The 24,066-nt window shown below is 41.9% G+C and overlaps 1 protein-coding gene across 3 annotated transcripts in view; it reads left to right on the forward strand.

Moving 5' to 3' along the window:
• LYPD6 (LY6/PLAUR domain containing 6) overlaps nucleotides 1–23,864 on the forward strand; it is a 113,327-nt gene extending 89,463 nt beyond the window's left edge. For all 3 annotated transcript variants that reach the window (XM_015245197.3, XM_031678583.2, XM_072960948.1), the window contains 3 exons: nucleotides 6,973–7,071; nucleotides 18,994–19,124; nucleotides 20,980–23,864. In XM_015245197.3, the coding sequence (XP_015100683.1) occupies nucleotides 6,973–7,071; nucleotides 18,994–19,124; nucleotides 20,980–21,147 (398 nt within the window). In that variant the 3' untranslated portion in view covers nucleotides 21,148–23,864. The remainder of the gene's footprint in view (nucleotides 1–6,972; nucleotides 7,072–18,993; nucleotides 19,125–20,979) is intronic.
• Nucleotides 23,865–24,066: the final 202 nt, after the last annotated feature.

Below are 24,066 nucleotides of genomic sequence, written 5' to 3' on the forward strand. Positions count from 1 at the left end.
CTTTCAGCAAGAATTTCAGGTTCTGCTGCTGCTGTTGATATTCTAAAGATGACACTTTGGGGAACAGCAGCTTTATTTCCTCTTTTAGTCACCATCTCTGTATTTATCTCATCTCTCGTATTTTTACTTGACCCTCTCTGGATTGCCCCTGTGGTGGCTGAGATCTGGGTGTGTTGTGTGAGTGCTGAGCTTAGCATTTGCCCCGATTTGCATTACTCATTTGAAATGTTTTGTTCGACAAACTTATTCTGAGCACCTACTGTATGTCAAGCGTTGTGATGGGCACGAAAGAACTAAATGCAAATCAGCCATAGTCCTTATTTGTGAGGATCTTGAGATCACTTAGACTCCCTCGATGCCACAGGGTTTGAATATTTAACATCGAGGTGTTCTGGTTAAGTGAGAGGTGAGTCCGAAGAATACACAGAGGCTTGGAGGCCACCTGACCTTGGGCCAGCACCTCGCTCAGCTGCTTCCTAGCCTTCTGACTTGAAATAAATTCCCTAACTTTGTGAAGACTGAATAAAAAGAATGCAGACAAAGCACTTCGCACTGAGAGCCATAGTAAATGCTCAGTAAACGTTTGGGGGCTTTTTTAAAGTATTGATTTCTCCGTTTCTAAGGTGGTTAAAATAATACATACCCTGTAGCATTATTTTGTGAACTAGAAATAATACCTGCAAAACGCTAGGCACGTGCATAGCAGGCAGCCGGCTGCTTGTTGTTCATGGTGGAGTTGTAGTCGGCCCCCACGGTAAACTGAGGGTGCTGAACATATCTCACTAATTTTTTAACTCCAGATCTACTTTTGACAGGCAGCAGATAGGTTTTTTAGACTTGTTCTTATGGGGAGGTTTATTTTAGTAACATTCATGAAAAGAACGTGCCTTGATAGTTTCTCTGTTTTCCAGGATTGCATTTTGTTCTTTTCTCCAAATAGCCATGCTTTTTTTTTATTAGCGTTGGTGAACAGAAACCTTGGTTTCAGTCTCTTGGGTTTGACTGCCAGGACTTTCAGCTTCTGTGGAATTTTCTGTCCACTTCAGTGACAGACGCAGAAGTCACTGGGTGGCAGAACAGAGCCAGGCCCAACCTTCTCTGAGGCTGTGATTGTACACGCAGGGTGGGAAGGAAAATTTAGGGGGCTGAATGTAAGTGAACAAGAATAAAATGAACGCACACACTGCCTCGGCCTCAGTGGTGCGGTGGGCCAGTGCTTGGGTTGAGAGGGCCTGTATTTGGAAAGCCCATTTTAGAACTAGATCCTTGAAGGATGCACTCTATCAGGTCAGAGGAGCTGTCGCTTCTGCTCTTCAGAAGTTGGTGAAAAGTTCCGCTCATGTGACCTGTGATTAAATAGAGCCAGGGCCTGACTGAAAAGAACTCACCACACAGAAAGAATGGTGGCGTTTTCTGATGTGATTTTGGAATACGAAGAAGGGTAAAAGCCACGTTGTGTGTAGGTGATTCACCAGCAGGTCTGGGTTGAGTTCTCTTTCAGAGTTTCCAGGACTGGTCACCAGGAGGAGTGTAAGTTCTTACTGGATCGAATTTTCTGCCAACGGTTCCTACCTGGCCAGAATGTAGTTTACTCTGTCTGCTTTTAAGCAGAGTTAACTTCACAATTCTCTACACTATTTCAGAAGTTTGGGGTGTTTTTTTTGCTTGTTTTAGACTTTGATTTTTTTTTTTATCAGTCCTGGTCCTCTGACCCTGAGAAGCCCCCATTAGACTATGTTTAGATGAAGACATTGCTCCACAAATAAGCAGGTTTCTGTAGAACATAGACCATAAAAAATATATGAAGTGTAGGATTATTTTGATTTTGAATTATTAATATAACCGCCTCACTTTGTAGATGGAGACACAAATAGCTTTCCCAGGGTCAGCGAGTGAGGCAGATTCCATTAATGTTAGATAGCGCTCAGAACCTGCCCTAGGAGAAGTGCGGAGATGCCGCAGTCGTGAGAAGACGCACGCGTTTTCTCCACCAAACATAAACTCACTTCTCCCGGCCCCAAACAGCCCTCAGAGATAAGAAGTAGGGTGAGATTGGAACCCGGCTTGAGAAAGTTCATCCTCCCATGACTAATCTCCTTTGCTCTGTGGTTCTCTAATCTTTGAAGCATCTAAGCCTTTAAAAGAAATAAACTTTATGGCTTTCGAACTTGAGGCAGTGTCCTCAATAACATTAATTTCTATAATTTATATGAGCTTTCTTTTTCTTTTTCATGTGAAAAATGATGAATTTCTTCCTAGCCCATGACTAAAGTACCCGAGCCTAATAAAAACCTTCAAAGCAGAAGTTAGTATTAGGAGAAGTGGAGCTAATACTTGGTTATTATACCTTATACAAGATAGCAGAATTGAACATCCTAAGTGGCTTCAACCTGCTCTTGGCCTCCATTTCTTTCCTTGTAATAGAAACCTTTCCTGAGAAATTCAATATTCATCTGGTTGCATATTCTGAGTCTTTCCTTAATCACGTGGACCAAAGAGCTATATCTCTGCAGGGGGCTTGTTTATGCCCAGAGAGCCAGCAAAGTTATCCCGTCATTCTACACTACCTAAGTCTTAGGTACGCAGGGGACTTTCTAGACAGCTCCGAGGAAATGCATTTCTGTCAGAAATATGTGTACAGTATTAAAATTATATTGACAAAATTTTGTTGCCTCATGGACTGAAAAGGAAAGTCAATTTATTAGATTTCTAGAAATGTGATACTTACATCCAGTTTCCAAAAACAATGGAGATTAACTTGGCAATAATTAAAACAAACACAAAAAAGTTTGATTGCATTACACATCAGCATACATTTCAAAACAAGATTCTCTTCTCACCACGGTTTTGGTAACTGAAGGCCTTTGTCCAGGTAAAAGTTCCAAGAGGTGGAAACAAAGATGAAATCTTTTCCGATGCCTTACAAATGAATTGTGGTTGGTTGAACTACGGCTGACCATGAGAGTTAATGGACAGGTTACATTACAGGAAGTAACTGGGCACTTTGGCATTTCTTTTTTTCTTTACAATCACCTTCTCTTGAGGGACCAAGGACTTATGCCCTGAAATACAGAGGACTAAGCTTTATAAACTCTGTGATCAGGAGCCAAATTAGATTCATTCACAACTGGGGCCACAACGATTTGAAAGCCTTCTTGCTCTGTACTGCTTTGAAGTAACAGAGAAGAAAATAGCACATCTGTTAGGAACCTCTTTCCGCCCTTTTTAAATAAATTTCTTTATCAGATGCAGTATCAGTTAGCAAGTTACTGGAGATAGTTGTTCATCTGTGGACTTGGTTTTCTGGCTAAATATTTCCAGGGGGGGAATTTAACCATTACTTGGTATTGTGCTATAATTATCGACTCAAAGTTGAGTCTGTTTATAGAAATTTGTCACTGAAAAGGGTTTGATTATTCACTGATCAGTACTACCTGCGAAGGCGGAAATAACAAGTTCCTATAAGCAAATATTGGACTGTAGTCATTGAAAATGCACACAGATATGAAGTTGTGGATTTAAAAATAAAACTCACCGCAAATAAGATCATTTGGTGAATTGTCAGTAATAAACGCCGATAAACACATTCGGAGATAAATGATTTTAAACAAAACCTCATTTGGCTACTATAGTGTTTTGGCTCATAGTCCTGTTTAAATTTGGATGTACTTTGAGTTAATTTCAGAGTCAAGGCCTACTTGTGAACGAAATAGCAGTGTTTAAAATACGTCACTAGTCTTACAAAAGATAATTTTGAAGAGTCTGTTAATCCAAATTTGGGAACACTACAACTTATTCATGCTAGGTTCTCAATAAGTTTATTCTTGGAACGGCTGGATAGTCAATCTTCATTCAAAGTTCTTAATTTATCTCTTTGATGGGAAAGTTTCCAGGAATAACTAATCCAACATTCCAGCTAAAAGTTTTACTGGCTGAAGTGACAGACAGATAAAATTGGCTACTCTAGTGAATTAATCATGCAAACTGAAGTATTATGGTTAGTTTGCAGTCATAAACCTTGGTGCATATGAACATTTTTTGAAAAATGGTGTTCTTTGACAAATCATTTACATCCTTTTTCTCAAAACTCCTACTTTACCAACTCTACTTCAAATTTCACAAACTATTTTAAAGTTCTATCTTTTACACTATATATTAAATATTTTAAAGTCAATAGTGAAACTATTTTTTAATGTATCCAATCAGGATAATTCCCTGAAATATTTTGTATGTGTTTTTGTAATGGTATTTATAAAAATGAGCGACTTAAAATGTCCATAAGAATACTGAATGACTGCAGAATATGAGAACCTGTTTATTTTAAATTCTTCAGGCATGTGCTTACCTAAACTAGAATCTTTTTTATAGCTAAATAACTGTAATTGATAAAGAGAGACTTGTTTACAATTACTAGAATTATGACTGATTACATTTAACTTAACATACCAAATATTCCTAGTTAATTTAATGTCTAAGATGCCTCAGGGTTCCTTTAAAGCATCTCAAAGTTAGCTGGAGATCCAATGAACTTTTATAATTTGTTAAATACTTATTTACTTAACCAAAGATTTTAAAAGCAAATACAGATTGCTTAAAGGCCAAGAATCACACACAATCTGTTATCAGAAGCAGAATTTCAAGAAAACTTCTTCTTAACAGAGAATAAAACTGCAGTCTTGTATTAACCTATTTTTAATAACAAATTTTTTTACCTAATTAAATTTAATCTAACCTTAGAAAATCCTGACTCTTTTAACTCAGCTGTAACCCATGCTCTTTAGGTGGTGGGATGTGAAGATAGAAAAATTACCTGTGTGTAGTTTTACAACATGGTTTACTTCTGCTTTCTTACAATTAGATGAGAGGGAGGATGTGTTTAACCAGAGTGAAATTTCCATGTCGGGCTGCAGCAGCTGGATGGCTCTGCCTGAGCGGCTTTCCACCGCTCATTTTTAAGAGGATCCTCACACTCACTATCATTCTGTTCACGAACTCGAGTCCTTGGCCACTCTGAGGAGCGTAGAACTCTCAGATGCACCCATTAAAAGCTCCAGTTACCTGTCTTTTGTAGACAGCCTGTGACTTGTGATCGCGTTAGGTATTGGCTATTGTCAGAATCGGCTCTGTGAAATACTGCAGGCAAGTGCGAGGAGGAGGAGCTATTCCAGGCAAGGTGAAAATCAAAGTTCTGTCGGGCCCATAATTCTGGCCTTAAGCTGCTGCCTCCTTCTTCATTTATTTTTGATCACATACTTAATTGGTTCCATGTGGGCAAAGCAATTTACCCTGAGATGATTATTTCCGCCAGTGGGACCTGCAGGCTCAGCCATCTGCGAGGGAGAACAGTTGGTTCCTGCAGATGAAGTGTTTGCATGTTTGCAGCTTTCCAAGAGGCCAGGTACTTGTACAAATTAAAACACACACACACACACACACGTTCTGTTCATGACAGGCAAAACTCTAAGCAGCAAAGCAAGCAAATGATTTGAACTAAGCGGCAAGTGAAGGTACATCAGGGAGAAGGGCAGAGAGGGCCTGGCGTGACATGTGGCTCCTCGTCCATAGATGCCAAGGGGACCCTCGTGTGCTGGACACTCTCTAGAGCCTGACTGTTGCCGACACATCCCTGCCTGAACACAGACACAAGGCAAAGAATGCCCATACCTGGAGGACATCCCTGCAGAAGGCAGGAAGAGGCAGCTCAGGGTGGGGAATGGAGCAGATAGATAAGAGGGGCTTTCTGGAATTATGCATCCAGCGAGCTGGAGCTAGGAGCCTCAGGGCATCCACGTCTTTACGTCCCCTCAGCTCGCTGCCCCATGGACACTGGACATGGGCCCCTGAGGAAGGTCACCTCTGCACAGGCAGCGTATGTTTTAGCCGTGAAGACTCTTCTCTTAGCTGATACTGTCTGTCCACTGAGATTCTTCACCATGTCTGGTCCAACCAGATAAAATATTAGATTGAACCAAAGAAACTTTGTAGGTAAGAAATGATTGAACCTAATATTTATATTTACATGTTGATGTGTCTACATAAGTTGACGCATAAAAGTAAATCATAGGAAATCCACAGTGCCTTTTTTTAATTGTCATTTTTATTGAGATTATTTTCGATTCATCACCAGTTGTAGGAAATGATACACAGAGATGTGATATATACTTACTTTACTGGGTTCCCCCCAATGGTAACATTTTGAAAACCTGTAGAATAATATCATAACGAGGTTATTGACAGTGGTACATTAATCCATCAGTCGTATTCAGACTTCCCGTTTTACTTGTGTCCATTTGCATGTGTGTGTATTTAGTTCTACATAATTTTATCACATGGAGGTTTGTGTATCCACCACCAAGTCTAGACACTAAATGGTTTCAATCGCACAAGGATTCCCCCTGTTGGCCTCACTCCCATATCCCTCTGACCCTCCCCACCATCACGCCCACCTGTAACCCCTGGCAACAACTAATCTCGTCTTCATTTCTAAAATTTCCTCATTTAAAAAATGTCACATAAGTGGAATTATACAGTATATAACCCCTTGGGACTGACTTTTTTCAATCAGCATAATTTCCTGGAAACTCATCCAAGCTGTTGAACGTAGGAATACTTCGTTTTATTGCTGACCAGTGTTCCATGGTATGGGTGTGCCAGTCTGTTTGCCCTTCAACCATTGAAGGACATCTGGGTTGTTTTCAGATTGTGGCTATTACAGGTAAAGTTGCTGTGAACATTTGTGTACAGATTTTTGTGTGAATGCAAGTTTTTATTTCTCAGGGATACATGCCCAAGAGTGCAATGGCTGAGTCATATGACAGTTGCATGTTTAGTGTTTGTTTTGTTTTTTTTTTTGAAGAAACCATCAGTCTATTTTGAGAATCCTTTTTAAAAAATGAAAATGCCTAACGTCACAAGGCAGGATTCTGTGCTCCATCTAAAAAAATTAACCTTTTCTCTTGATCCTTTTTGTAGCCACACCATACCCTGGTGGATTCAAGTGTTTCACCTGTGAAAAGGCAGCAGACAATTATGAGTGCAACCGATGGGCGCCAGACATCTACTGTCCTCGAGGTAAACTCTCACAGACACGTTGAGGTCCCCAGAGCTGTCTGCAAGCCAACAGCCTGTTGACGATGATGCAGGTGCAGAGAGACGCGTGCTGCCTTCTTACCCCCTTCTCTTTTCTAAGGCTACTAGTAGATCTTTTACGCCACATCAGTAACTGACCATCAGAGACTCTCAGACGTATAAACTGATCTGTAGGATTGCCCCCTTTCTTGCAAAGCATTATTGGAGCTCCAAAAGAGGTGAGTGATCCTTCTCACCCCCGGGCCCGCCAAATGCAGGACAAGAAAAGAACCACCAGCCTGTAATCCACTCTTTGAAGCATTAGTCATTGCACAGTAACTTCCTTTAAGTAAAAATGTGAATTGGTGTTCATATAAAGATTCCATTTATTACACATCTTGCCAGAGGCTTCTATCCTGAGACTGCATGAAAGCTAGCCTTCTAAATGTCATCACTGCACAAATAAAAACTCTGAGCTTTTTAAACTATTAAGTTCTCTTTGAAGGATGAGATGGATACCAAATCGAAGCGTGAAATTTTGACCCAAAGGCCCATTTCAAAATCAAGTCGACGTTTTTGTATTCATCTCTCTTTTATCCTGTTGAATAAAAAAGACGGTTGCATTTGGATATGGAGTCTAATAGCTAGCTGTTCTATTTTTGAAGGAAAGTCAGTCCATTTGAGGGGGAGATGATGAGCATGGGATATTTTATGGACAAATGTTTGAGCGAGGAGTTAGATGTGCAAGGATATCCCTGTGACAAAGGCTTTGCTGCTGCTCTAATTCAGTTGTGAAACATCACTGAACACACCACCCCAAATCTGTGATTGTTCAGCAAATGCTAGCGCTCCTGAACTCACCCCAGTGGAAGGCACTCCGTTTCCCCTGGAGGACTGGACATCCGGAGAGTGTGGGAACTGAGGGAAGAGACAGGTGGCAGCTACCTAAGCCAGCACTGTTTATTTAATCCATGAGTCTGCACCCAGACTGCCCAGGAGAAATACCCATGGGTCTTTTTGAAATCACCGGAACCTGTGTCCAGCCTAAACCAGTGGTTTGGAAACGTCAGCATGACCATCAGTCCCTGGAGGGCTTATTAAAACACAGGTTTCTGCCCCCACCTCTGCCTCCCCACTCCTTCCTAGTTTCCGATTGAGTAGGTCTGAGATGAGGCCTGAGAATTTGCGTTTCTAAAGCATTCCCCAGTGATGCAGATGCTGCCTGTCTGGAGACCAGGTATTAAGAATCCCAGCTCTACACCAGTTTGAGCTGGCATCTCTGAGATTAGGGCCTTGCATCAGGGAAATCAAATATCCCAGATGATTCAAATGAACTGTCAGGGCAAGAGCCACTGGGAGCTCCTCTCCTCACTCATAGAAAGTGAAATAATGTTTTTATTTCTAGATTCCTCTTGTTTACTTTGAGGTAGAGATGTTAACAGGGTCCCAATAGACCACAGGGAAGAGGAAAATGTGGAGACCCTGAAGATCAGCTGTTAAGATCAGCTGTTAATCTTGTGAGTACACAAGCTAGGTGTCCAGCTACGCAGGTACTCAAAGAAAGGTCCCGTCTGCACGGCCATCTGCAGTCACGTGCTCCTTTAGGAACGAGCCGTGTTTTCTAACGTTCCCACTACAGAATGAATGTTTGGGTGGGTTGCTGATAGACCGGTTAAACCACTGCTTCTCACAGTTGGCGGCCCACTGAAATCACAGGGGGAAACACTGACGTCTGGTCTCTTCCGAGAGATTCCTATTTAAATGGTACGTGTGCGGCTAGGCATATGGAGTTTTAAAGTTTCCCCAGGTGGGTCTAATAGGCAACAAAATTTGAGAACCATTGTAAACAGTGACGCTGGACAAAAACAGGATGGTTTGCTTGGATAGCCGATGACCTTTGGACTGGTTCCTGCTGGGACAAAGCTGGCAGATGAGCTTTTGAAACTGTTGCCACTGGTCAGAGCGACCTTACAGGAAGCCCGACAGTGCTTCTCTCGGGACTGCTCGGCAGAGTTGATGCAGAGGGAAGGGAGCGGCTGTGAACCGGTGCTCTCCTGGGCTTTGGGCTGTATGTCACAGAGGCCCAGTCCAGGTCCGAAGGTGAGCAAGGATATCCTGTCACAAAGGAGAAGCAGGGACCCGTAGCACTGTGCTGGAGTTCCATTCCAGAAAAGACAGAGTTCTCTCTTGATGCTTTCTTTCGAGGTCAGAATCTATCCTTCTAAAATACAGATGCCTGGAAGTATCCCAGGGCTTTACACAATTTCTCCTCCCCCCTCCCTTCTCTTTTCTCCCTCTTTTATCTTTCTGTCCTGAAATTTCTGTCCTGGAAAGTGATGCCCCGAGGTTCAAGACACAGAAGCCCCATGCCAGGCACTCAGGGGGATTATGCGGTGAAAGACAGGAATCTGGTTTCTTCTTTCAAGGAGCCTGCAGTCGAGTCCGGGAGATAAGATCTGAACGTATCAAATGTCAAAAATAGCAGGACAAAAGCAAGTGCCCAATGAAACATGGCATTAAATGCTGTGGAGGTTTAAGGGAAGACTTGCTCTTTGGGGGCTGAGGCCAGTGACAGCATCTTGGGCTGGGGAGAGACAGCAGCCTGGCAGGTGGGCGACGGAGGCATAGAGTGAAGAGCGCTTGTGCTCCGGGAAGTCACTCAGAGCAGGGGGCATGGCGTGCGCCCCAGTGGGCTCCGCAGGCAGGGAGACACCTGAACTGGGTGGAGCAGAATGTGCTGGGGAGAAGTTGGTCAAAATAGGGGAGCCAGGCTATTTTTGTGGGGCCTTGAACATCAGGTAAGGAGTGAGGACTAACGCTGTAACCTGAGAAGAGGTGGTTTCTTCTCCAGCAACATTTTCCATTAGCCATCCACCCTTCCTCTGGGTTTTCTCCAGATTTTTCTAACAAAAATAATGTCATTATTATTAGATTAAGATTTAAAATTTGTCTACCGAAACTCCTGATGAACACTACTTTTTTTTTTCTGTTTCTTATTAATTTATTGGAAGCAGCTATAAAACTTCCAGCAGGCTTTGTAAGGGCAGTTCAGTAACTGCTATGGAAAGACATCCTGGCTTTCTGGGACATTCCTGGTTTTTCTTTTTTTCTTTTTGGTGTGTGTGATATATATTTAACTAGGTTCTAATTATCACATGATGTGTAAAGTAACTGGTTGAAAGTGACAAAAAATCAGTTCATGTAAGTATTTAATTTTATCTCTATGGAATAAGTTTGCATCCCAAATTGCTTAGATTGACTGAATTTCAAGCTCCCCATCACTTCTGACTTTTGAAATGGGTGTTCTGTAATTTCGTCCTCCTCCATTACATTGTTATTGCCTCTGGCACTCACAGATTCATAGGACCATACTCCTTCCCAAGAAATGAGAATTTCAGATGCCCTCCATCATGGACAGCCATTGCTTCACCTCCTCAGCTTCCATTTAGTCTTCGGTCCCTGAGCACTTCCTCTACAATAACCTTAACTTCATCAGCCACTCGTTATAAATCTATGCAATTTTCTTGACTCTGTGAACCAGAAGGGGAAAGGATCTTGGAATCCTATTCTGTGAGGGTCCAGAGTTGGGGGTCCCCTGCTCAGCTCCACGAGGTTTTGCCTGCGACTTTTCTCTGTGCTGTGAGATTAAAAGCTCCTTGAGACAGGGACTGTCTACGTGTTTATTACGAGTTGGTAGAATTAAATGTCAAGTCAAAAGCACTGCAGTTTTTTTAAAAGGCTTGTTCTGTGGAAGATACCTAAGCCGCCAAGGCTTTTATGTTCCTTCTTAATTATGAAGTGCAGATGCCTCCCTCGAAGGCAAAATCTTCATTGGAAATTATTGTTGATAGAAAGTCAGACCAAGAGAAATCTTGAAATAGAGGATGCATAACCTTTTGGTTCCAGCTTCTACGCAGTTCACTATTTTTCTGTGAAAGTGAAGAGAAATCTGGGCATGCCCTTGGCAGCTTTTTCTCTATCTGTTACCTGGTATAAGCAGGGAATATAAATGTGATCTCCAGCTCAAGTGAAGACAAGCCCCACGGTTACAGATTTTCAGGACAGACTTCTTTATTGTTGACTTTTTTCAGACCGAGCCCAGGCTGAGACAGACAACCTTTTTGTTTACTTAAGGGTGGATTTTTTCCTTCTCACTTTTAGACAGCCTAACCCATAGGATCTAGCTCTTCAAGGTTTCTGCCATTATACAGGGTTCTCTACCTCTGCACCCCGTGAGGACCCAAGACCTTGAATCTCATTATAGTTTATCTATTAACCCTCCCCTCTCCCACCAGGGTAGAGAACTCAGTACCTAACCCAGGGTTGGCCCCTGGGATTCCCCTTACTTTCTGGAGAGTTCATTTTACATTTATAGAAGGTAGTGGTTGTATGTAATCCAGCACTTCTGGCTGCTATGTAATGAGGTGATATGCAGATGATCTATCCTGTCATATTGCTAAACGGAAGTCTTTGACTTCCTCCTTTGTCTAAAACATTTTAAAGTTAAAATTTATCATACATTCTGGAAAGCGACTAGATCGTAAGTGCACAGCTGGTTGGCTTTTCACCATGTGAACGTGCTGCGTGTCTGCCACTCATGTTAAGCAGTAGATCCCCAGAAGGCCACTGGGATCCCCTCGTCGTTTCACCCCACCTCCCACAAGTAATGCACTCGTGACTGTCATGCAGCTTTGTATAAATGGAACCACACAGAATGTCCTCCTTTCTTTCCCACACTCTGTGTGTGAAGTTCATCTCCGTGTTTTGCGAGCAGCAGGGTCATTCTTTCTCACAGACATGTAGCAGATCAGCATAGGGATGTACTAAGTTCATCCCTTCCACTGTTGACAGGCTTTTGGATTGTTTCCAGATTCTGAGTGCTGCGAGCACCGTCTGCCTGTCTTTTGGCGCGCATACGTCTGCGCTTCTGTTAGGTCCGTCCCAGGGGGCGGGGCTGCCGGGCACGCGCCACTCGTTCTGTGGTTTTCGCGGCCGCTGCCTAGCGGGCCCGCAGAGCCGCCCTACCAGCTCGCAGCCTCCCCGGCAGGGCCCGAGAGTCCCAGCTGCTGCACAGCCTTGCCAACACTTAGTACGGACAGAAGCAGTGGAGGCTAGACGTGGATGGGGTGACATCTTTAAAGCACTGAAATATGTAACTGTGCACCTAGGATGCTATTCTCAGACCGTCAGCCTTGTCTCCTGGCTGCCCGGCTAGCTCTGAACTCCTGTTTGTGCCTCTCAATTCCCTCGAGACTGACGAAGGCCCCCGCATAGCTTCTCTGCTCCTCCGCAGGGCTTTTTGCCCGGCTTCTCAGCCTCTTCACCTGTGCAGCTTTTCAGTCAGCAAGTGCTCTGGGGAGAGCAGGTAGAGGATGTCGGGCCCAACTTGGTGCCCTGTTGGTTTTGGTTTTGCTGGTATCTTGCCCTTCCAATCCTATTCGCCTTGGTAGCGCGCCTGTGCTTTCACATGATCTTTGTTGCCGTTATTTTCGTTTTACCCAGCTATTTTCGTTTTGTCCTGCTGTTTCTTGGTAAGAAGGCACACGGTAGTTCATCTCAGGTGGCACTGTAATTCTCAGATCCACTCTTTCATTAGAATCTTTTTAACCGGAAGTTCTTCTATTAGCCTAAACAAAATTTTTTTCTGTGCTCGAAAGCATCTGACCTGCTCCAGTTCACAGTGTTTTTGCCCAAATATTTTCTGTTAACACAGTTGTATCAGATAGGAAGTAACTATTGGATGCTTTTGTCTTATTGCTTTTAACTCCTGTCCTCTATAAAGTCCTGTTTATCCTCATTACCTTTGCATACTTTGCCAGCCGCCTTTTTGGCCTTTGTCTGAAAATAAGTACATTGCTTTCTGAATTTCAGTGATTTGCCTTAAAAGAGAGGTTCCTCAGCTGCGTGTGTCACTTCTCCTTAAGAGGTGTGGACGATGTTTTTGAAAAAGAGAGAAGTATCTGGTAGTTTTTTCAATAGATGCTGACTGCAGGATAAAGGAGAGCAGTTATGACTTAATCTGGTTGATAAGTACTTATTTATTTTTAATTTCTTCCTTGAGGAATTTCCTCCTTGGGACAAGAAAAGATAAAGATAAATTTTAAGGGTCTGTGGCTAGCAGTGAATAGGACTGGAAAAGCCAAGAGATTGATCTGGTGCCTGGATACCAGAGCAGGTGATAATTCCTAATTAGGGTACACTTTAAATAATTCAGCTTATCTGCAACTCATTTGTAGTTCATTCTTCTCAAATGTCTGTTTTCTTTCATCTTTTTTCTTTCACTTTCATTTAACTGAACTTAAAATTGAGATATGCATACATAATACAGGTATATTCACAGAATAGTGAACAGCATGATGAATTTTCACAAATGAGCCCACCATGTAAACAGCACCCAGATTAAGAAATTGACCATTTTCAGCAGCCCAGAAGCTTCTCGCTTGTCTATATTCAGCCTCTATCTTTACCACCAAGTGTCCTGTTATGGACTAAATTGTATCCTCCCAAATTCATATATTGACTCCAGAACCCACCCTCCCAAATGTAGCTGTATTTGAAGATGGTAAGTAAAAATATGTCTTGGGCAATACAGTATGGCTGTTCTTCTTCCCTTGAGTTTTCTAAATTAAGTTTAATAGTTCAAGCAAAAATTGTAATGCTGTCTAATGTGGTTCTAAATGTATGTAAGGGATTATTTAAGACAATTATACTACAAACAAGAGAGGGCAACAAGACATGAAGAGAGGTAAGATTCTACCCTTCATTTGAACTAATAAAATGATGCCAACAGACTGTAAGAAGTTATGCATATAATTTAATACCTAGAGCAACCTCTCAAAAAAACTGTAACAAAGAAATATACTCAAAAACATGATAGATAAAGCAAAATGGAATTCTAAAAAATCTTCTAGTAACCCACAGGAATGCAGGGGAAAAAATAGAGATGCAAAAAACCCCAGAACAAACAGAAAATAAAAATTAAAATGACAGAATTAAGTGTTACAATATAAATAATTACATTGAATGTAAAATTAAAAGAAATGAGTTGGCAGGGTGTATTAAAACACATGACCCAACTGTATGCTTCTGTCAGAAATTAACTTCAAAGGTAATACAATAGGCAAATTGAAAGTAAAAGGGTGGAAAAATATATTATGTAAACATTAATCAAAAGATTTCAGAGCAAACAAAATTACTAGAGGCAGAGTGGAACATTATATAATGATATAAGTGTCAATCCATGAAGAAGACATAACAATCTTAAGGAGTGTATGCACCAAGTAACAGAACCGAAAAATATGTGAATGATAGAAATAAAAGGAGAAGCAGATAAATCTACAGATATAGTTGGAAACTTCAGTACGACTCTCTCAACATCTAGATAGAACAACTAGACAGAAAACCAGCCAGGATATGAAAGAACTCAACAGTACAATCAACCAATAGGACCCAATGGACATTTATAGAATACTCTACCAATAACAACAGAATACACATTCTTTTCAAGTGTGCATGGACCATATGCCAGGATAAACCATATCTTGGGCCATAAGACAAACCTCAACAAAGTTTTACAGATTGAAATCATACAGAGTGTGTTCTCTGACACATTGGCATCAAACTAAAAATCAGTAACAGACAAGTAACAGGAAGATCATCAAACACCTGGAAACTAAACAACACACTTCTAAATAGTCCATGAATCAAAGATGAAGTCTTAAGGCAAATATAAAAAGGCAATGAACTGAGTGAAAATGAAAACATAACACATCAAAATGTGTGGGGCGCAGTGAAAGCCATGCTGAGAGGGAAACTGACAGCACTAAATGCATCTGTTAGAGAAGAGGAAAGTCAGTCATCTAAGCTTCCTAGTTGTTCAATAACCCCTAATAAGCTGACGTTTTTCTAAATTTTTAGAAAAGAGAGCATCTAAAATGAACACAAAACTAAGCAGAAGGAAGGACGTAGTGACGATAAGGGCAAAAATCAATGGACAAAAACAATAAAGAGGATAATAAGGGAATACTGTGAGCGACTAGAAACGTAAGTTGGACAGTTTAGATGAAATGGTCCACACCAAAACACCAACTACCAAAAGTAACCCCAGTTTAAATAGGTAATAGTTACAGGGCTGGTTAAATTTAAGAAAGTTAGATTTGTAATTTAAAATCCTCCCCCGCCAAAATCACCAGGCCCAGATGATTTCACTGGAGTATTCTGTCAAATTTTTAAAGACGAATTCACACCAATGCTACACAATCTCTTCCAGAAAATAGAAGAGCAGGGTACGCTTCTCTCTTTACTTCATGAATCTAGAATTACCCTGAATCCAAAACCAGACAAAGACAGTACCAAAGAACTCCCACAATCGCAAACATCTTTAATAAAATATTACAAAATAGAATTTAGCAATAGATAAAACAATTATGCACCATGACAAAGTGTGGCTTATTCCAGAGTTGCAGACAGTCATTGCAGTGGAAGACCTGGAAGTTGCTGGCAGGGTGTAAGGGATTAAGTGCACAGCAATCAGGCAGGGAGTGTGCCCCCAGATGCCACTAGCTTTTTGTTTTTCAATATAATTTGTGATATTATGATGGATTTTCCTCTCATTGATTTTCTTGCTTCTGGTGAATTGTTCTCTAGTGTCACTCTGATCATTACATGTGTTTGTTAAAGAGACCAAAAGTAGCAGGGCCACAGAGATAACTGAGTGGTGAGAAAACCTTTTACCGGGAAGTTAGTTATTTTCAATTCAAATCAGTTAATGTATATTTTGCTTAAATACAGCTTCTGTTACTGGAAACTGAGTATTGGTAGGTCAGTGGAAATTTGCATTTTATCCTTGAACCTTTTAAAAAATGTTTTTGTTTGTTTTTTAATTTAAGTTTATAGTCAGTTTATAATGTTGTGTCAGTTTCTGGTGTACAGCATAATGTTTCAGTCATACATATACATGCATATATTCCTTTTCATGTTCTTTTTTGTTACAGGTTACTACAAGATATTGAATATAGTTCCCTGTGCTATGCAATAGAAACTTGTAATTTATCTCCTTGAACCTTTTTTTGACTTCAGAACTAGGCTACGGAATTTCTGTATGTTTGTGGGTGTATGTGTGAATTTCATAAAAAGTATATTTCATGTTTTCCAATAGTTGCTTACGCTCTCTTACCCAGTTCTGATTTTAGTTGAATACCTGTGAGTCTCACAGTGAAAGACTTTCGTTTCACAACCTCTGGGAATTCCATGCAGTTACAGAATATGAGATTTTAGAGTCTGAAACTAACCTGGTAGAAATTCAAATCCATCTTTTATCTTTTAGATAAAAGCCTTTGAAATCCTTTTAGTGTGAAGTTATCAGCAGTCTTGAGTCTCATATAACCTCATTACTAACCCAAGGATTATTCAAAATGCATGGTGAGCAGGACTCTGTGGCTGAAACTCAGTTTTTATCAATTCTACCATCCAGTGATAAGCCACATGTGGTCCACCTCGTTTTCTGCTAGGGAAATTCTGCCTGCTTGCCCCCACCCCCCTTGGAGATCACAATACAAATTTAAGGCTCTCACAAGTTATCCACTAAAGAAACCTGTCCAATTTTATTTGAGCATTTGTAAAATTTATTTAACCGCAGACCCTTTTTCCACATTAACATTTCATAACTCGCCTAGGAGTTTTGTGAGATAAGAAGAGGAATGGATACTTTTAAGGGACTGATGCTTCAGATTTGAGGTCTCTACTGCTGGAAGTAATGGGGTGTCTTTGTTTTATGGATTGGACTCGGTGAGTGTAAGAAATACTTGTATCCAGCCTCATCACCCTTTTCCCCCCGGAATGGCAAGCATTGGTTTATTAGGCACTGAGCTTTTGCATATTTTCCTGGGGGAAAAAAAAAGGTTCATCAATTGTTGTTTCTACTTTCATTTAATGGAATGAGCATCCAGATAATAAATTAAAAGAGTTTGTTATGGACATAAAAGTATGAGCAGAAAGTAGTTATATCAAGTTCACCAATTGTTATGTTAAGGCTTACCTAAAACAAGATCATTCAATAGTTGAGGGACAAATCTCATTTCCAAACCTGAAACCATATAGTGATTTACTTAGTCCATAAATGTATGATCTTATCTGCTCAGATTTACATTTGGAGCAGTAAAACCTCTGGCAGCTGCTCCTGGTTGTCTGTGGAAGAGGAGACAGGAGATAAGAACATTCCTGTTTTTACTGCTTTTTTGAACATCTGAAGCTGGGGTGGGGGTGAGAAAGGCGTCCCTAGCCTGGCCATAAACATCCAAATCTGATACTAGGGAAGTAAACCAGTGCTCTTTGGAAGAGGTGGTAAACCTCTCAGGGCACTGGCCTCCTGTTAAGCCCTGCTAAAGGCTTAAAAATAAGTGTAAAAACTATCATGCCACCTCCTCTTCATCAGAAAAGCGATCATTCCAATTTTTAAATATTTTAGAGCTTTGGGAGAATCACTATCAGGTGCAAAACATTCAAGTTTTCTTATGAGCTCATGGTGTGACCTTACTTACCCCACTCAAAGAGCTCCCTAGGATGCTGAGGAAGCTAGAGACTGCCTTGACCTGACCCCAAATGATGAAATTCTGATCGAGGTGCCATGTGGGGGCAGCAGTTACGGGGGGAAATTGACCCTGACTCAGCCCAGGTACACGCAGCCCTGTTGGGCAAGTTTCCGCCCTTAGGAAGACGCAGGTTCCTGTCAGGTGGGGGTGTCTGGGAAGAGTGTTAAAACCCCTGAAGTTTCATGATCCCCAGCATGTGTCAGTGTGGTCTGAATTAGCTCATTCCTAGGGCCTAAAATTCCTGAGCTTGCTTCTTTCGACATTAGTGCTTTGGTGAGGGGAACTTTGCCTAATAAATAATATCATAGAAGGCCGTAATTCCATATTAGCCACTAAATATCCAAAATGTATAAAGCATGCAAAGTTGGGTCCAAGATATGGATGAAAAACAGCTCAGTGACATTTCTTAGGAATCACTCTTTTTTTTTTTTTTTTTCAGTCTGAAAGTGAAGCAGGAACATTCTCCTAAATCCCAGGCTTAGAAAGCTGAGCACTGCCTGAAGGTCTTAAAGAATTACATTGACAAAGCCATTTTTCTTTGGGTTTTAAATTGCAAATAAAAAAATTCTCCATGGAATTTTGGAAGAAATCTCAATGTTTTAGACTCTAGAATCTCATTTCATGGTCTTCATCTGCCTTTTTGGAAAGATCCTGGGATCATGTTGGGGGGAAATGGTGCTCTTCACTTTGGAACACCTGTTTTGTGGGGTCAGTTCTGTCCCATCTTGAGTTTTAGAATCTGGTGTGCTCCTAGGCTCCTTTTGGATAAAATCCTTTCCTCCAGATACAATAAATCTATTTGTAACCATTCTGTCTTACTTGGGACTAGCCATTTTCCAAGCACGTGCCCGCACACGTACACACACACACACACACACACAACCCCCTTCACTACCGTCTTTTCTTTCCTTGAAGATCTTTGTTACCTGCCTCACTTTTTTTCTTTTAACCCTGTGTTCATTGAACGTTTTCACCCCTTCATCTTCCTGAAAATTGCTATGATTCTCACATCCTAAACCATCACTCCAAACCTTTCCTTCCCTGAAAAGAAAAACCAATACTTTGTTGGAAGACAAAGAGTGATACTCCTGGGCCGTGGTTCATGGGGATCCTATGAGCAGAGGCAGTCTTCTTCAGAAGGCCGCCTTTCTACCACAGGGAATCGTGGGCCTCTCCAGGGAGATCTTTGGGGTTGGATATAAACCTAACACAGTGCACATTCCGTGTGCTGCTGAGTTTCCAGGACTTGCGGTGTTGGCGCTCCTGTTGTGTTCCATCCAGGCAGGTTGGGCTGACATTTGCCATCTCAGTTAAACCGTATTTTCTCTGTTGACAGAGACTAGATACTGCTACACTCAGCACACGATGGAAGTCACAGGAAACAGCATCTCTGTCACCAAACGCTGCGTTCCCCTGGAAGACTGCTTGTCCACTGGCTGCAGAGACTCCGAGCATGAAGGCCACAAGGTCTGGGCAACAAAGCAAGTGACTGGTACAGCCTAGTCGGCTTCCTCCTCCCCAAACGCCCGCCAGTGCACACAAGCAAATTCTCACCCCACCGTGTAGGCTGGCTCTTGACTGTCTTTGCTTCCTTTCCTGTTGGTGTTGAAAGCATGTAAATTTATACTGGGGCATAGGATAACCAGCATAAATTATGTGAACACAGCACCAAGAGGGTATTGAAAATTATTGCCAGATCTTTCTTCACTCAGAAGAAAGTATTAAAGCTACAGAAGGGCAAGGAGCGAGGAGCAGTGATGCCCCGTGGCGGAGCAGTGATGCCCCATGGTGGAGCAGTGCAGATGTCCCCTCGGTTCATTTAGCTGTGGGTAGCCAAGGCAGTGTCGCTTGGATGACTTTCTGTAAAGTGGGGCTCGTGTCCTCACTGGATGCTGAGTTGGGGAGGGCATTCCTTTCAGCTGTGACCAGAGAACCATCCTCTTGTTGGTTTACTTTCCTTAAACGCCATCTGGTGCCAAGCGCTCAGTGCAAAACACACTTCAAAGGCGGCCTTGAAGGAGAATGTAGAGTATCAGGAAAAGGCACCCGACTCTCCCACTGGTCGTTCCCAGCTGGCTGTGCACGTGACCTTGTATATCAGCCCCTGACCTTTGTTTGAAGTCTGCCCACCCCTCCCCACCAGGCTGCCTTCCTGGTGGTTGGGGGCAGCTCCCAGTCTCACTGTTAGTAGGGGCTTCTTTCTCTTAATAAGATGCCCAGTTTTCAAGCAACTTGTCAAGTACACTAAATTATTTTCCCAGTTGTTTTTTTTTTTTGAGAGGTAACTGTCATTCCTAATAACTAAAATATGAAAGTACACCCACAGGTTTTCAATACCCCCTCAAGCTGATCTCATCTCTCAGGCATTATGGTGGCTGCTTTACCAAGGAGGAAGCTACCAGTCAGAGAAGTGACATCATGTGCTCAGCTGATAACCACTAGTAAATGACAGAGACAGAATTCAAACTCACTTCTGACCTCTAGTTTTTCTCCTGAACATTACAACGTCTTCCTAGCCCGTGTCAACCGGGACCAAACTCAGACCTCTGCAGGATAATGACTGTAGAGGATATTAAGTACCACAGAGGTTTTCAAAAGTTACTGTGCACAGGAACCACTCAGGGATCTTGTTAACATGCAGATTCTAATCTGCTAAATTCGGGACGAGGTTTGAGATTCTGCAATTCTAATAAGTTCCCAGTTGACGCTGAGGCTACTATACCTTGTGTAGCCACAGCCTAAAATCATTTCTGTCAATTTCTGTCATTTTTGTTTTTTTTTTCAATTACGATGCATGAGGAAAGCGGTGTAAAGCAGGAGTAATTGCATAAATGAAAACCCTTCAAATTTTAACTCACCCATGGGAATGGAGATAATTCTGCAGAAAGTTTGAATGACAGTAAATATTTAAGTTTAAATTAACTAGGTTGTAGCCACTTCACTTTCATAGTGACGACTTGGCAAATCAAAGTTTACCATGAGAGCCTCTCTGAGAAAGGTAAGTATTACAATTCCCATTTCACAGATGGAATAGCTGAGACCTAGGAAGCCTGTGAAACCATGCAATAACCACATGGCAAGATGTCAAAAACAGACCTATATCCCTAGAAGTTTAGTCTGGAAGGGGGGTTTTACTTTGACTACATTGCTTCCAGATTAAATTTCATCCCACCTTCTCAAATGCAGGGTTGCTGTCTCCTTTGTAGAACAGGTCATTTTCACTAGTTTTGCCATGAGAGAAAGAGTTCTTTCAAAAATCTCCACCCCCTTCCTGGACCAGCCAGCTCCTCATTACCCTTCTTTTTCTCTCCATTTCTTCCAGGTCTGCACTTCCTGTTGTGAAGGAAATATCTGCAACTTGCCACTCCCCCGAAATGAAACCGATGCCACATTTGCCACGACGTCACCCATAAATCAGACAAACGGGCACCCGCACTGTGTGTCAGTGATCGTGTCCTGCTTGTGGGTGTGGCTGGGACTCACGTTATAGCAATTCAGAGGCACCAGGTGTCGTAGTGATCCACAAGGCTCTCGATGGTCCATAGTCATGCATGAGTCGTTGGCCCGACCATAGCCACACACGCGAAACCACAACACTCATGGTGTCTTCACGGCCAAGCACGACCACTCCCCACGAGGAATGAGCATTGCTTCAATGTAGTCATTTCAAGCATCCAAAACAGACCTGAGTCCTATACCATAAACCTTTGTTTTCTCTCCAAGAAATAGTTCTACATTTACTGAGATTTGGGGCTCTTAATTCAGAATACATGCACAAGTCACAGGAGGTCTTGGGACCCTCAGAGATGTTGGGTGGTATGTTATATGGACACATATAGATCTGTGTTCTTCCAGAGAAAGGTACAGGTTTAAGTACAATTATGAATTCATTTATAGCTTTAGAGTTTCAAAACTGTGATTCCCAAATAAATGGACTATTTTCTTGGAGATTCTGACCGAGTCCCTAGAAAAGTAGTAAGCAGTTTCAGTCGTCCTAATATTTAATTGTCCCAATATTCTTCTCGTAACAATGGGAATATTTCCTCTGCTTTGCATGGGACATAAAAAAGGCAATCATAAAAGTTGGTTATATGGGGGGAAGGGTGGCTGGAGAAGGAGTTTTCCCAACTTAATGGAATCAGCATCGGTAAGGTGGCTGTTTGTCCCTTCATGGTGTTGATGAGACTGGCCTTGATCCGGCAGCTGATTGAGATCCTGAATTCTACTTGGACCAACGGGTGTCCAAAGAACGTGAAAGCAGGATGGGGTTATTTCCTCTGGTCATAGTGTCTATTCAGGCATAGCTAATCCAGACGGAGGGTTTCAAAATGAAAAGAAGGAGATGGGTAGAGCTGATGCTAGTTCATTGTGAGGACCCACTAAGTGTCTCAGCCAAGTCTTTCTTCTGCCATTTACGCTGTCAAAGAGCCCTCTCTGCTCTTCCTCTTCCAAATCCCCAGTGACTTCAGGGAGAATCTCCTGCATTAAGTTGTCTCCAGATTAATTGCGAAAGAAGACGTGATATCTTAGGATAAGAAGCAGGTGGACCAGTGGGGTGATGATGAGACTAGTAAAGAGATCCAGTGAAAAGTTTTTATTTCTTTTAGATGCTTGCTTTCTTATATTTTTTTGGCATCCTAGGTTATAATTTTTTCTTCTTCCTTATAAATCATTTATACGATATTTATTTTTGTATGGCATAACTAGAAACTAAAATATATTGTAAAAGATTCTTTATTCTGAACAAGACGATCAAATTAGAATACATATTTTTCAACAGTGGTAGAGCTTGTAAAATATGTTTGTTGAAAGTTATCTATAATACTTGCACCAGTGTTGAAAAAAGTTAACTTACGTTGTGAGCAAGAGTAATGCGCTGGCCTCAAGGTTCTTGCTCATGGTTTCCTCAGTGGTGTTGTCCCAGAAGTATTCAGGTGGTGACCGTCACTGGTTGAGTTTCTCTGCAGGGCTTTGGGGTGTATTTGCGTGAACTTGGGAGGAGTTGTTGCTGATCAGGAGGACGCTGTTGTCAGGGTCCACCTGCCCTGCAGAGGCTCATAAAATGAGACCCCTTCAGGGACCAAATATGAACTGACAGCAGTAACTCTGATACAAAATAATCTCAGTTGCATCAAATGGCCTTAATTCAGAATTTGGTAAGCTGATCTATATGTTGCTTACAGTTGGAGTTGGGGAAGCAGAGGGAGAGAAAGCAAGACATTTCTTAAGCACCTCTTATGTGCCAGACGCTAAGCACTTTACATAAGTTAGGTCCTTAAATCCCTGCAAGAACCCTATGAAGAGTGTTACTAGTATTTACACATTGCAGATGAAGGTACTGAGGCTCTAAGAAGCTCAATAACGTGAAGCCTTTCCTTCGGATTTAGGTTATATGGGATGAGGTGGGATCAAAGAGGAAGGGAAGTTGAAATTCCAGGTCTGACATTATGGGAATTTGTCCATTTTATCATATGGCATTTCTTTAGTCCTGCTTCTACAGGATGTCATTTGTGGGTGTCTCCAGACCATGTTTTCTCTTTGAGGGGTGGAGGTATGGTTTCCTCATTCATTCCTTTTGCTATCAGAGAGAAGACAGTTTGATCCTACGTCTGAAGATGCTAGAAGACAATGAAAATTTGATGTTGTACATATCGACAAATACATTTCTGTGCATGGGTCACTCTCCACTGACACCTTCCAAATACTGCATGTGATTAGAAGAAGAGATAAAGTCCAAATCTTGGTTCTTCATGAGAAGCACCACTCCAAGGCCTCCCTGCCTGGTGTGCAGGGGACAGGTCCACAACGGTGCAGACTCACCTGCCACCCCGGGGGTCACTGCAAACTCCACACAGATGTGGCTGCGTGCACCCCACGTGCCTGTCAGAATGGCTGGTGTTTCATTCTCTTCAAAGAAAGTGATTTGCTCACCATCCCCAGCCTCAAGGAGCCAAGAAAGGGCCATTCATGTGGAAGGCCCAGGACTGGTCATCCATCTGACTTTCCTACCACATTAAATTTTACACTAAGTCCTACCATTGGTGAGGGCTTGAAGTGCAAAGAGCCACCATGTGTATATTAGCCTATGTGCCATTTATTTATTTTGAGACGCCCCACCGTGTTCATGCTGATATGGGATTAATGCCTAAATTTTGTAAATATTGTACATTTTGTAAATCAATGAATAAAGGTTTTAAGTGTGTCTTACCAGACTCCTCCCTGCAAATGTATAGACCAATCAATGATTAAGGCACCCAGGTAATAGACAAGGCATCGACTTAGCGTCACAGGGAACTTCCTTCCAGGAGGTCACTTTTTCGTTGTACAGACAAGAATATATGCATGCAAAGACACAAGGTAATTCATCCATGCCAAATGGTTTATACCGATAGTAAGTACTGCAGAAAAT

This window comes from Vicugna pacos, chromosome 5 (assembly GCF_048564905.1).
Source record: "Vicugna pacos chromosome 5, VicPac4, whole genome shotgun sequence".
NCBI lineage: Eukaryota > Metazoa > Chordata > Mammalia > Artiodactyla > Camelidae > Vicugna > Vicugna pacos.